This window comes from Glossina fuscipes, unplaced genomic scaffold (assembly GCF_014805625.2).
Source record: "Glossina fuscipes isolate IAEA_lab_2018 unplaced genomic scaffold, Yale_Gfus_2 128, whole genome shotgun sequence".
Taxonomy (NCBI): Eukaryota; Metazoa; Arthropoda; class Insecta; order Diptera; family Glossinidae; genus Glossina; species Glossina fuscipes.
In genome coordinates, this window is record NW_023998471.1 from 1,268,761 (window position 1) to 1,283,741 (window position 14,981).

Here is a 14,981-nt window from a genome sequence, read left to right on the forward strand (position 1 = left end):
TCGTTATTTATCGTTATTTGCTGAATTGTTGTTCATTTAAAACGATTACATATTTTTTTAAACTCATTTTAATAAAACCGCTAAAGGACTTTATGAACAGTCGTTTTCTTCAATCTTCAAGGTGGATAATTATCCGCTATCTTACTAAACTATTTAAATTAATTTGAATTTTTCTCGATAGGAAAGCGAACGCATAAGAATCAATTTAAAAATATAATTTTCCAAGTACAATAACGCATGCAGCGCATTAAATTAGCTATTTTGTCTTAGTCGATAAAGATTTAATATTTTTGTCCGCTTTTTGAGGTTTTTTTTGATTTGTAAAAGAAGAGTGGAAATTGAGAGAGATTGAGAAAACCTGTTGGTCTGTTTACAATGGATAAAAATTGAGAGCCAAAAAATTTGCAGAGATATCGCTTTGGTTTACTTTTTCATTGCATTCTTTAGCCACGGCTTCGTGCACATCGAAGGTGGCTGCGCCAAAATCTAATCAAACACTTTTCAAAACCGTATTGTTGAACAAAGTGAGTACTTTAGATTTTTTGAGTGATGGTGAGCCAAGTTAATCACCTTTTACCGCCTCTTTGTATACTTGTGAAATGGCTTTGTTGAAACTAATAATTGCTTTGAGTTAAGTTTTGGATAAAACGGCTAAGTGCCGTTATCTTGTTTTTTTCTTTACGTCGTTTATTAGAAAACATCAGACAAAGTTTCTTTCAATAAATGCAAATTAAAACATCTCCGAGCAAGAAAAATATCCCAAAACATAAATTTCCCCGACCATGAAAAATTCCCGGAGAGGTTGACATCAAAGCTTAGATATAATACAAAGATTTTGGAAAACCATTTCGTGTACACATTACTGGTGGCATATAACGACTCTTATCTATACAATAGCGTTTAAATTACTCAATCGATATTTGGGAAATTTGCAAGTAAGTGTCAATGATTAATGATTGAATGTATCTCAAGTGAGAAATTATTCACAATGTGCTCCTTACCTTTCTATAACAGATGAAATTTCGTGTTCAGTTTCTTTTTTAACCAGATCTCAAGGATCGACTTTTAAGAGATGCAACAATTATTAATAAATTATTTTATGAGGAAATAAAATGCACCGATGTTCTAACTTGCATGGTCTCATTTCCTCATTGGTATGATGTTTTTCCACCATTTATTGAAAACAACTCTGTTTTCTCTCTATTCACAACATAAGGTACTTTTTTTGTAAACCATGTAAAGAAGCTAACGGCTTTTAGTAAAAAATCAAAACCATTTTACAAGCCTACAAAGAAGTTGTACGAAGTGAATAATTAAAAACAAAAAAAATTAAAAAAAGAATTTAATAAGGTTAAAATTTACAAGGAGAAATTTTTGAAACATGTTCATTAAAGTGAAATAAGAAAAATCTCAAAAAATTATAAATGATAAAAAAAATTTTATATTGTTATGTATTAAAACACCTTAGAAAAAAGTAGTTTATTAAAATATAAAGCATTTAATAAGTTAAATGATTGTAAGGAATTTAATAATAAAAGTTGAATAAATTAAATACCCATATATAAGCGTTCTAGGATGTAATAGCATTGTTCACGTAAGAAAAAAAAGAAGAAATGGTACCTTTACGCGTTGAAAGTATATTGCAAACTCGATTTGCTGATCATTTCGTGCTAGCACATTCAAATGTACCAGTTGCCCAGTTGAAAACTATCGCTGATACTCAATTTTTATCCCCGTGATCAGAGGGAATGTTACGTATGTGGATAAATAAAATCAATCAATCACACTCAAACCTACAAACCTACCTACGTGGCCGCATATGCTTCGAAATAATCCGCTTTTTATTATCAATTCGAGTAAATCTGGCAAAACGTGCTCATTCTTGCCATCTTTATGTAGTAATGATTATTCTAATATACACACTTTAGAACCGTCCTATGGGCCGATAGCCATTCGGCTGCGTTGGTAATGCTGGTACAGTACTGTCAAATTTCGGATAAATTTCGCAGTTGAACAAATTATAAGCTTAGGCTGTTTATTTGTGTAATACAGTTAGTACAGTAAGAAAAAAAAGAAGAACCAGCGGGTGTGTTGAAGGCAGTCAGCTATTTGCTAGGACGAAAAATTTCATACAAGTTATTGTACAATTTAGAAAGGGAGATGAATAATTATATGCTCAGCTGACTCTGCAGTGTTGCACTCGTCACAGATGTCAGATGGAATTGTCTTGATCATTTTTAAGTATACGTTATGAGTGATTGCCCAAGACTTTGTTGATCGTCTTACTTTCCCATGATGTAAATTTGCCCTCTGGCAGGGAGGTCAGGAAAAGATGAATTTTATAAAAAAAACACCATCATTTTTTTCCCGAGCGTTTTCCTGATATTCATTCTTCCATTCTTCCGAATTTGGTAGAGAGCATCGTTGGGAAGATAATTGATGGAAGGGATTGTACCATCAAATTGAGGTTCGTGCGCGCGCATATCGTTGCTTATATAAAGATTCAACATTTTTGGCGATTTTTTAAGTTCAAAAAATTTTAAGTTGTTATATTTAAACTGTCATAAGCTTGCTGCCTTTCTGTTTTCTCTTTAACTTTTACTTTTATTTATTTATGAGACATCCTGTGTTTGAGTAGATGAAAGTTATTCACTTTTTATATATAAGAAAAATCAAGAAAGTTAGGTTACAAGGAATGGCCAACACAGAGACTGAGGTAAATTATAAATAAAATTTAGTATTTTACGGAATGTTTAATTAATTAATTTGCAGTTATCTAAAATTGTAAGAGATTTACCAAATCGGGCGATAAATGTTGCCATTGAGGACAGGCCAGCATTATTTAAAAAAACTATTGGACCGATGCTTATGGATCCCGCTGTCAATTCAGCAATTATAAGAGGAATATGTAAAACGATCGGAAGTACATTAACTAAATATAAAGATAGTGCTTCGCAGCAATTGGTTAGAGGATTAATAACAGATCTACTTAAAAGTCATCATGACTCTGCCATTGAAAATCTGATGGCGGTCTTTAAAGTGCTAGCATGTAAAGAGTTACCGAATGCGCCGGCACAAAAGGGGTCTAAAGCGGCCATTATTGCTTTGGGCTGGAGCATATTGTTGAATAAACATGGCGATTTGAATTCTAATGTTTTTAAAACTGAATTGCCTCGTTTAATTGAATACCAAGCCCTATTGTATCACATAGTTCTATTGGGTTCCAGTGCTCGTCTAATCGATATGGTCGATGGTGTGATGTTTGAAATTTTCGAAAGTCCTGTTTATTTTCCTCAATATTTAACTGTGCTAATCGATAAAGAGCCATCAGGCTATGTAATAGTCGCCCTAATGTTGTTGGTTAAGTTTAAGGAGCGTGTGCAAAACGAGTCCCTCCTCTGTGAATACAAGCCCAAGTTGATCGATCATTTCGTCAAAGGCATTATAACGGCTAAAATTAAACCAAGTAGTGATTACATTCCGGCGTGCAAGGTATTACTGAATTCAATAACTAAGGACGAATTTGAGGAGAAATTCTTACCACCCATACAAAGAGCTATGCTGCGAAATCCTGAAATTATTTTACAGGCTGTGGCTTTAATAATACACGAAATTAATTTAGATTTTAGTCCCTACGCTTTACAATTGGGTAAGATTTTACTGCAGAACTTATATTCAAAGGATGAAACAGCCCGTACTGAATCCGTTGATTGCCTTCGGAAACTCTCATTAAAATGTACCAAACCTGATGTTATAGCAGAACTTTTGAAGAATATTTTCAGTATCTTAAATGGCTCCGAAGGAAAAATAACTGTTGCTGAATATCGTATGAATTTAATGCAAGTAAGTTGAAAAACATTAACATTTTCAAATATTTATTTCATGTAAATGTATATTCCTGATCAGGGCGCTGGAAATCTTAGTTATAATGCGGTTCCTATTGCTCAAATGTCAAAGATTCTTTTCATAGCAACTGAACTATTTTCGAAAGCTTTACTAATTGAAATACACGAGAAGGTAATATGCCATACTTTGGAAATGTTTAGTCTCTGGTCTGTTAAGATGACGGGACAGTTGGACCAAAATATTACTGAAATATTCCAAAAGGGGATTCAGCTAAAAACGACAACACCAGCAGTGCGTTTGTCATATTTGCAATGGCTTTTAGCGGCTTTGCACAATGGCACCCTTAGCAAAGAGTCTAAACTAACTCCAATGCTGTCGACAATTTTCGATAAGGCCTTACAGAATCCCAGTCAAGTGGCGTTATTGTCAGAAGCCACTTGTGCGGCATGTATAATCTTGAAAACCGAGGGAACTGAAGCTGATGAAAAGTTAACAATTTTCTGGAATAATGTTTTAGATATGAGTAAATCAATTTTCTTTGCGGAACGCTTTGTGATCACCGCCCCACCCGAAACGTTATGCTACGTTATTTTAATTGCCGAATGCTTACTACGAAATCATTTTAATAACCTTAGAGGTGATGCGTATGTTCTATTTCGGGCTATTGTACGTGGTATTACTTCAGTATCAGGCAAAGTTAGAAATTATGTGAATAATTTATTGCCAAAAATAACGCGCTGCACGGACGGTATTTCATTTGTTAGAAAAATATTCATGGAACTTGAAAAATTCGCGAACAGCTATGACAAGGACGTAGAGAATACAGAGGAGAATGAGATATTCGCTAGCAATTTCATCGAATCGATTCATACGTTATGCGATTTTGAAAAATTAGCAAGTGCTGATGGTCAAAATTTGGCTTTACAATCTTTGGTTGTGTGTCATCATCCTTTGTTGGTAAGCGGTGAGGATAATTTATGGGAAAACGTGGTACGTTTCCAATTCGATTTAGATCCCAAAGTGTTCATATCCCTTAATGCTAAGCAAATCACTGAAATGATTATAACGAACTTTAAACCAATTAAAGCATATGAAAATGCGGTAGCCACTTTAATACGCTTAAGTCCGGATGTTATACTACCCTTATTAATTGGCAAGGTGACGACTGAATTGAAGAATCCCAATATGGTTAATGTAAGCGACGATGATTACTTCACTTATTTGACACCTGAAGGAGAATTGTACGATAAGAGCGTTATTCCTAATAATGAAGAATTGTATGTCACCACTGGGATAAAACGTGAAAATAAAGTTTACAGTTACAAAGAACAATTAGAAGAATTGCAATTGCGCCGCGAGATTGAGGAGAAACGTCGCAAAGAAGGACGTGCTAAACCACCGCAACTAACACCGAAACAACAGGAGGCAATAAGGAATCAAACGGAAAAGGAAAACCAGATTAAGAAACGACTGCAAGCTTTAAATGCGAAATTGATTTGCATCATTAAAATGATCAAGTCTGCTGGTGTTGGCAATGCAAAACAATTATCGTTGCATTTTCCCGCAATTCTCGGTGCTATCCTCAGTGCCATGAAGTCTCCGCTATCGGCTAGTCTTCTGTCCGAGTTATATTTCGAATTGCGTCTAGCTTGCTTTGATGACTGTGATTTGGCTTTTAAAGTCGCTACCACCACTATACGTTTGCAAATGCCTCGATGCGATTTAAAGAGTGAATGGATTGAATCGGACATTAGCGAAGCTACAGAGAACACGTTGCATATGCTTTATAATAATGTGATTGTTGAGAAAAATACGTTATTGGCACCAACGTTTACTTACATATTTGAGTTTCTCAAACGTGCATTGGTTGCAAAGAAGCTAGTGATCGATGAAGAACTTTTATTAATGGGTATAAAAATATTGGAAGAGCACGCTCAAATTAGAGGCGATTCTTTAATAGGTGATATTAATGATTATAGACATCCGAAATATATGCCGCGTATGGAAATGTTTCAATTGCTACTTAGCTTTATAAATAATAATCAAGGACGCATACAAACTCAGGCTGTTGTTACATTGCTTGAAGTGGCTCAATCCAGTTCAGGAGACGATTACTGTGCTATAGCAACGCGCGAAGAGTGCAGATTGTTTTTGAACACGTTGGAAGCTTCTTTGGAGGCATCCCGAGATGTGGCATTGCGAGCTCTAAAGATAATGTGCCGCCCTTTAGTCGAACAAAGTTTATTAGACGAGGAAATGTTGCGAATTATTACCCGACGTCTTTGGATTGCTCGGTTCGATGTTAGCAATGAAAATCAACATTTAGCAAATGAACTTTGGAAATCAGTTGATCTAGAGCAGCCGCAATTCGAAGATCTACTCTGCGATATTATCCATCCGGAATTAAACATTCAAAAAGCAACAGCAGCGTCTCTGGTACCACTTCTTTCGGAAGATCCATCATTAGCAAAGCGAACATTGAAAAAACTATTAACAATATATAACGAGAAGTTAACTATGATACCACCCAAACTAGATCAATTCGATCGTGAAATTGAATCGGCCATTGATCAATGGCGACCACGGCGAGGTGTGGCTATTGCCATTGCTCAAATAGCACAATTCTTTTCATTGGAAGATGTTAACCACGTTATGCAATTTATGGTATCGACGGGTTTGGGGGACCGTGAGGAAATCGTCCATAAAGAAATGCTAGCTGCAGCTTTAACAATCGTAGACTTACATGGAAAGGAAGCTATAATTACCTTACTACCAGTTTTCGAAGAGTTTCTCGACAAGGCACCAAAATCGCAAAGTTTCGACAATATTAGACAAGCGGTTGTAATTTTAATGGGTTCTTTAGCTCGTCACTTGGAAAAGAATGATAAGCGTATTGAACCGATTGTCAAACGTCTGCTAGCGGCCTTGTCCACACCCTCTCAGCAAGTTCAAGAAGCGGTAGCCAATTGTTTGCCACACTTGATGCCTTCAGTGAAAGATGAAGCTCCCGCAATGATTAAGCGACTTCTGCAACAATTAGTTAAGTCAGATAAATATGGGGAACGACGTGGTGCTGCGTACGGCATTGCCGGTATTGTAAAGGGTCTCGGCATACTTTCGCTTAAACAGTTCGACATTATGTCGAAATTAACGACCTACATACAAGAAAAGAAGAATTATAAATCTCGAGAAGGAGCCCTGTTCGCGTTTGAAGTGTTATGTACAACCTTAGGTCGTCTATTTGAACCTTATGTTGTTCATGTGCTTCCACACCTTTTGCAATGTTTCGGTGATTCATCACAATATGTTAGGCAAGCAGCTGACGAATGCTCGAAAGTAGTAATGGGCAAGCTATCGGCTCATGGTGTCAAATTAGTTTTACCATCTCTATTAGAAGCTCTTGACGAAGATTCATGGCGCACGAAAACTGCCTCCGTGGAACTGTTAGGTGCTATGGCTTTTTGTGCCCCAAAACAGTTATCGTCATGTCTGCCATCTATAGTTCCTAAACTCATTGAAGTGCTTGGTGATTCGCACACTAAAGTTCAAGAAGCGGGCGCAGATGCTCTTAAAGTTATAGGCTCGGTAATCAAAAATCCCGAAATTCAAGCCATCGTACCAGTTTTACTTAAAGCTCTGGAAGATCCTTCAAAGAATACTTCGATATGTCTGCAAAGTTTATTGCAAACAAAATTTGTGCACTTCATAGATGCTCCCTCATTGGCTCTAATAATGCCCGTAGTTCAAAGAGCTTTCATGGATCGTTCGACAGAGACACGTAAGATGGCAGCTCAGATTATAGGTAATATGTATTCCTTAACAGACCAAAAAGATTTGACACCGTACTTGCCCAATATTATACCCGGTCTGAAAATGTCCCTTTTGGATCCTGTACCTGAAGTTAGAGCAGTTTCAGCTCGTGCTTTAGGTGCGATGGTACGTGGAATGGGTGAATCATCTTTTGAAGACTTGCTTCCATGGCTAATGCAAACCCTTACCTCGGAATCTAGTAGTGTAGATCGCAGCGGTGCAGCTCAAGGTCTTTCTGAAGTAGTCGGCGGTTTGGGAGTAGAGAAATTACATAAGCTTATGCCGGAAATTATAGCTACAGCAGAGAGAAATGACATTGCTCCTCACGTCAAGGATGGTTACATAATGATGTTCATTTATATGCCAGGTGCATTTCCTCAGGATTTCACTCCCTACATTGGGCAAATTATTAATCCTATCCTTAAAGCCCTAGCCGATGAAAATGAATACGTGCGCGATACAGCCCTTAAGGCTGGTCAACGTATAGTAAATCTTTACGCAGAAACTGCTGTGACTTTGCTTTTACCTGAATTGGAACGTGGTTTATTTGATGATAACTGGAGGATACGGTTTAGTTCAGTGCAATTGTTGGGTGATTTATTGTATCGCATATCGGGAGTTTCAGGCAAAATGACCACCGAGACTGCAAGTGAAGATGATAATTTCGGCACAGAACAGTCGCACACAGCCATTATACGCTTTTTAGGACATGAGCGCCGTAATAGAGTTTTATCAGGACTCTACATGGGTCGCAGTGATGTTTCTTTAATGGTGCGCCAAGCTGCTTTGCACGTTTGGAAAGTTGTCGTAACTAATACTCCTCGTACATTAAGGGAAATTTTGCCCACGTTATTTGGTTTACTTTTGGGATGTTTGGCTAGCACTAGTTACGACAAACGACAAGTGGCTGCTCGTACCTTAGGAGATCTGGTGCGGAAGCTAGGAGAACGTGTTCTGCCAGAGATTATACCCATCTTGGAGCGAGGCTTGAATTCAGAACAAGCCGATCAGCGACAGGGGGTATGTATTGGGTTGTCCGAGATCATGGCCTCTACGTCTAAAGAGATGGTTCTTACATTTGTCAACAGTTTAGTTCCTACAGTTCGCAAAGCTCTCTCTGATCCTTTACCAGAGGTAAGAGAAGCTGCTGCGAAAACTTTTGAGTCCTTGCATTCAACAGTAGGCTCGAGGGCTCTGGACGATATACTACCATCAATGTTGGAAGGTCTCTCCGATCCAGATCCTGAGGTAGCGGAAAACACTTTGGATGGTTTACGACAAGTTATGTCTATTAAATCAAGAGTGGTTTTGCCATATTTAGTACCGCAATTGACAGCTCCTCCCGTAAATACTAAAGCCCTTTCCATACTAGTATCTGTAGCCGGGGAGGCACTGACCAAATATTTGCCTAAAATCCTTTGCGCTTTATTGCAAGCGCTTGCTGAAGCTCAAGGAACGCCCAATGAATCGCAGGAACTAGAATATTGCCAAACAGTGATATTGTCTGTAAGTGACGAAGTTGGAATACGTACCGTTATGGATACTTTGATGACTTACGCTAAATCTGATAATCTCATTACGCGCAAATCATCAGCTAGCTTATTATCCGCCTTCTGTATGCATACCCCTGGCGATTATTCTCAATATGTTCCTCAATTGCTGCGCTGTTTGCTACGGTTAATGGCTGAACAAGACAGAGATATACTGCAGAGATCATGGGACGCATTAAACGCTGTTGTCAAGGGTCTTGATTCTGCCCAACAGATCGCCCATGTATCGGACGTACGACAAGCAGTGCGTTTTGCAGCTAGTGATTCAAAAGAAGCGGAATTACCGGGATTCTGCTTACCAAAAGGTATTACGCCGTTATTGCCTGTATTCCGTGAAGCCATTCTAAACGGCTTGCCTGAAGAAAAAGAAAATGCTGCTCAGGGCTTGGGAGAAATAATTGCTTTGACGAGTGCACAATCCCTACAACCATCAGTTGTGCATATAACTGGCCCGCTTATACGGATATTAGGGGATCGTTTTAATGCTGGCGTAAAAGCGGCTGTGCTCGAAACACTGGCCATACTATTGCACAAAGTTGGAGTTATGTTAAAACAATTTTTGCCACAGCTCCAAACCACTTTCTTAAAGGCACTACACGATCAGAATCGCACCGTAAGAATGAAAGCAGGGCACGCGCTTTCAGAATTGGTAATTATTCACACACGCGCCGATCCCATTTTCAATGAAATACACAACAGCGTTAAAAGCAGCGACGATTCGGCCATACGTGAGACAATGTTACAAGCTTTGCGGAGTGTAATTAGTCCAGCAGGTGATAAAATGACGGAACCGCTAAAAAAGCAAATCTACGTCACTTTGATAGGAATGCTGGGTCATTCGGAAGATGTTACACGTAGTGCCGTGGGTGGATGCTTAGGAGCACTATTGAAATACCTTTCCACTGATCAGGTTGATGATATACTGCGTCATCATATCCTAATCGATGACAATGACGACTCTTCCCTCAAACACGGTCGGACTGTGGTAATTTTTGTGGCTCTCAAAGAAAGTGCAACAACTATATTAAATACTGCGCATCATGATAGCATTTTAAAAGTTTTGATTACCAACATATCATCGGATAAAGTTCAGATTGCTGGCAATGGAATAAGAGGGGCCACTTATCTCATTGAATATTGGATGATAAATAAACTACTTCCAGCACAACCGATTGTCACCGCTTTTACTAGAGCTATGAACCATAATAGCAATGACATAAAACAATTGGTAGCGAAGAGTTGCAATCATATGGCCAAGACGTTGGAGGCTAGTCAAATCTCACCTGAAATCATGAGGTATTTAATTCCGATGCTTGTGAATGGTACTAAGGAAAAGAACGGTTATGTTAAATCAAACTCAGAAATTGCATTAATCTCGATGTTACGCCTACGTGATGATGAAACTACGTACAGCAAGGTTTGCGACATTCTAGATGCTGGAGCACGCGATTCGCTCAACGAAGTAGTCAGTAAAGTCTTACGCAAAGCAGCCATCCAGCCGGCAGGCAAAGATGAAGAACTTGACGACACATTGCTTATTTAGTTTACATACATGACATATGCATTTCAAATTAGCATTCAAAAATTAATTACATACAAAATAAACATGAATAAAATTGCATCGCTCTTACATGTGTAAAAAAAAAAAAAACAAAAAAAATTCATAAAATAAATGTAAAATGTTTTTCTTTACTAGTTTAATGCTAAATAGTTTTTTATAGCGGATACGCAGACCAACCAGTTTTCGCATTCTTTGTTTATTCCAACCAATTTTATTTCAATGTACCGATATTTTGTTAGCTTACTAGAAATTTGGTTAAACTCATCTTATTTTAGTAGTATAATATATACAGATAATTTTTAATATATATTTATTTAAACTTAAATATGTTTTTATTGATACTGGCCCTGATTTGAATGCGGTTGACCGAACCCAAACGGTTTCGATGGGTCTCCTAGTGCACTGGGATCTTCGGAAGGCGGTAACGGATTTCGGAATTGTTCGGCTGATAGTCTGGTGAAGAGTATACCAACACCTTCAATTAAAGCTAACAACACGCCGCCAATTATTGCACTACCCGCCATGGCAGGAACACCTACGCATAAAGATAAAAATATTTAATAGTTGCATAAAAATTTCGAGTAAATTATGCAAACCATTTCTTGCTGCCAATATGCCGCCAGTTGCAAAACCGCTGATAATTGAATTCCACGGATCTTCCTTTTTTCGAAAGTGCACTAGTGTACAATCAATTGTGCTGAACATACCACCCCAGACGGCAAAATTACCAGCTATTACGGGTGATCGAGTTTTTATTGCCGATAAGCTACCAAGCTAAAATTTTCAAAGTAATTAGTAGTAGCACAACAACGAAAGGATTTATTCGTTTTAACTTTTCTAATAAGAAAAACCGCTTATAACGAAGAAGTTGGTAATAAAAAAAAAGAACTATATCTACTCTACTATTGCTTTATATTCATTAATATAATATACTCAATCTAAGTTTGATTGCGATTCTAGAAGCAAATACACTGATTATAATCTTTTAGGTCTAACCTGTTTCAAGTAGAAATCCAAGTGTCCTAATATATTAAATAGTGTTTTCAACAGTTTCTACCTTGGGTTAAATTCGAATACTTTTCCGCAGAATATCTATTAGCCTAGTGACTTTATGGCTCTCAAGAAACTATTGAAATGTTTGTTGTATCTTCTTCTTTCTTTATAAGCATATAAAAATATGGCCATAGAGAAAGGCAAATTTTAGGGAAAAAAATTATTGGAAACTTTTATAGACACCTACGACTTGATTCTCGGCTAAGCACTCCTCGGTCCTGATGCCAATGTTTCAAGCCGGGAACATTACGGCAAAAAGTGAGAGAACAACTTTTTCTTGGTAGACTTTTAAGTCGTGTATGCACTTACATAAATAAAATATTTTGGTTATCGAGTCAAGTTGCTTTCTTCCAAAACACAAGGATGCGCAAGGCAGCCTGGTGATGGCATGGAAAAATAGAGGGGCGCATGAAGAATGAAAAATTTCAACAATAAAATTGTCTTAATTAATAATAAAAAGAAACCGTCGAACACCGGCCACGGGGAAGTACTTTTGATAGTTTACTATAATTGGTTCTTTCTAGAGTTCAACAGTATTAGCAACGTTGATGAAAGATTCTAAGAGCTAGTTTTGCCAGTAGCTTGATTTAGATTTATCAAAAAAAACCTGTTGTAAATTCTTTCTAGAATGTTAACATGAGATGTAGAGGCAACAAATTTTAGAAAATATTCAATTATTTAAACATGCACGTTTGAAGGAAGAATCTCTCTGCCGATACCAGTGCAGTAAAAATTTCTAAAAAATGTCATTAATTGATTATTGAAGTTCTCCTTAATAAACACAAACTTACCAGTCTTCTATTCATTCCAGATGGAGCATTGCGAAATCCTTTTATCGCTTGAAATACACCCCCTCCAATGCATCCCATGGCAAAAGCTCCACCGCAATCGTCAACAATTCTATAGGGACATGGTTCACGGGCATATTCTTCCATAACTCTTTCGGTTTCTGCCAAATGAAAGAAAAAAATCTTTAGAATATTTCTATGGTGTGTGTGCGCCGCAACGTAATTACAGGATTTAAGCTTACATAATTGCGTTAAGCAATATGATAATAATGAGAATGGCATCTCCTTATTTATACACAAAATTGTTTTGTCCGAAAGAATATTTATAAAAATGAATAGCCTCCTTACCTGAATTGTCTATTTATGAAAAGCTAACAAAAATTCTAATTACTACTATTCTCTGTTATATTATTCGCACATGTATATTTATAACAGAGTTACCCGGCTTACAAACTAAATCTCATTCTCTATTTTTAATGTTTACATTTATTTTCTACACTTGTAGATTTTTGAATCATTCGCCACTTGTAATATTATATCCCCATATTCCTATAAACTATTTCTTTTTAATGATATTGGCAATCTTATGCAATATTTTACATTTTTGTATTTTTCTCATTTATTTTTGTAAAACAAAAAGTTAAGAAAGATATAAAACCAAAATTTAAGAAAAAACATAATAAATTGCTGCTGAAACTATGGAAAAATTAAAAGGAAGAATTGATCAGAAAGATTTACGGAAACTGATGGCAGAGAGAAAATCAAATCTAAATAAATCAAATGCAGAGAAAATAAATTCACCACTTGCCAAATATCCTTTACAAATTAATTGTTGATAACAATTCTTCCATTGCAAGGACTTCACTGTTCCGCATATCATAATTGAATTTAGATTTGAAATTTTGTTTGGGAATTAAGTGCATTGGTTATCAAAAAAGTTTTCATTAGAAAGATAAAATTTTGCGGTACATTCTTCTTTCTTCTTTGTTTGATGAAGGAGCCTAAATACGTTCTCCGCTAGCCATAAACGAATTTTGCACTTTGAGAACTACAATTGTATCCATCGACAAATATTAATATCTCCGGAGCAAGTAAAGAGCTGGAACATATCTGCAAAACGTGGCGATTGTGGTGCAACCTTCTTCATCGTTAGTAGCTTGATTGTTTTACTTTCAACTCTCCATGTTGCATTAATTGCTTGCTCCTTTAAATATGAAGAATTATCTTGCAGGTCTTTATATTGTTGTAACAGCATTTCACAATTCAATATCGTCAATATCTGTCAGCTTCCAATAGTATAATGGCTGTTTTTAGAGTTCTTTTCTTCGGTTGTCTTCAGAATGTATTCAGCAATATTGGGCGATTTTTCGATTTAATCATAAAATAACCACCTTATCCATTTTTTATGTAGTAACTTTGATAATAGTGTAATGGAAGTGTGTAATGAGAGAATTACTAGTTCAAGCAAAGGCTTAAAAGCCACAGATTTCCGATGTGATAGAATGTAAACTGCTTGCAATGAATGCAATTGTTGAATATTGATTTATCTTTTGTAGTTTTCTCGCATACAAACAATGGTTTTCGTAACTCTATTTATACATATGACTCAAAAGGTAATTTATCCTGCATCATTTGCAGGAGCAATATCAAGTCTTCAACTTTATGGAAAGTTCATATAAATTCCAAACTGCACAAACAAAACGTAGAAGAGGCAAAAATGTTGAAAACTCAAATTGTTAATACGGCCAAGGATATGACACAACAAAAGCTAATAAGACTAGAATCTTCAATATCAACACTACATACGAAACCACGCGGCTTAGAAAAGCCAAAAAAAGAGGTCATCCTGAAAACTAAAACAGAAAAGATATCAGAAAAAGCGACGATGTCGATTGAAGCTGCCAGCGAGAATGCGTTACCAGAATTATTTTTTGATGAGCCGGCAAATAAAAAAGATTTAAAAGATCCTCATGATGAAGAATGGGAACGTTTCCAACGTGAAATTAAAGAAGAAACAATTACATCGAACGTGATCATCGCAGGGGAACAAAATGAAGCTACTGTCGATAGACAGATAGAGGAAATTGATGAACAAATTCAACATTGGGCAAAAGTTTTAGATTTAGAAGAAAAAGTTGAAAAAATGAATAAGATTAATAAGGCTAAACAGGATTTGTCAAGTGTTAATAGTAGCTCAGGAGAAACAAGTTCCGAAGCAGAGGATGATGACACTTTGGATGAGTTGCTGAATTGGCGATGTAAAAGCTTTAAGTGAATCCAGTGTAACTTTTGTTTTGCGCTTAATAAATTGTTGAATTCATCGTTTTTAGTAAATCTTTGTGTATATTGCTTGCGATGAACAGTAGAGATATA

General features: G+C 36.6%; 3 protein-coding genes across 3 annotated transcripts; 2 read left to right on the top strand and 1 right to left on the bottom strand.

Moving 5' to 3' along the window:
• Positions 1-2,695: 2,695 nt before the first annotated feature.
• Positions 2,696-10,845, top strand: LOC119640789 (eIF-2-alpha kinase activator GCN1). The gene is made up of 3 exons (XM_038039014.1): positions 2,696-2,716; positions 2,761-3,843; positions 3,907-10,845. Exons 1-3 carry the CDS (start codon positions 2,696-2,698, stop codon positions 10,747-10,749), a joined length of 7,947 nt encoding a protein of 2,648 aa, XP_037894942.1. The 3' UTR covers positions 10,750-10,845.
• Positions 10,846-10,944: 99 nt separating this feature from the next.
• Positions 10,945-13,056, bottom strand: LOC119640801 (mitochondrial import inner membrane translocase subunit Tim17-A). Its single transcript, XM_038039035.1, has 4 exons — positions 12,957-13,056; positions 12,612-12,769; positions 11,364-11,541; positions 10,945-11,302 (listed from the first exon to the last, which is right to left on the bottom strand). The coding sequence occupies exons 2-4, from the start codon at positions 12,753-12,755 to the stop codon at positions 11,100-11,102; spliced, it is 525 nt and encodes a 174-aa protein (XP_037894963.1). The 5' UTR covers positions 12,756-12,769; positions 12,957-13,056; the 3' UTR covers positions 10,945-11,099.
• A 202-nt stretch (positions 13,057-13,258) lies between these two features.
• Positions 13,259-14,942, top strand: LOC119640836 (zinc finger protein 830). The gene is made up of 2 exons (XM_038039090.1): positions 13,259-13,419; positions 14,208-14,942. The coding sequence occupies exons 1-2, from the start codon at positions 13,307-13,309 to the stop codon at positions 14,881-14,883; spliced, it is 789 nt and encodes a 262-aa protein (XP_037895018.1). The 5' UTR covers positions 13,259-13,306; the 3' UTR covers positions 14,884-14,942.
• The last annotated feature ends 39 nt before the right edge of the window (positions 14,943-14,981 follow it).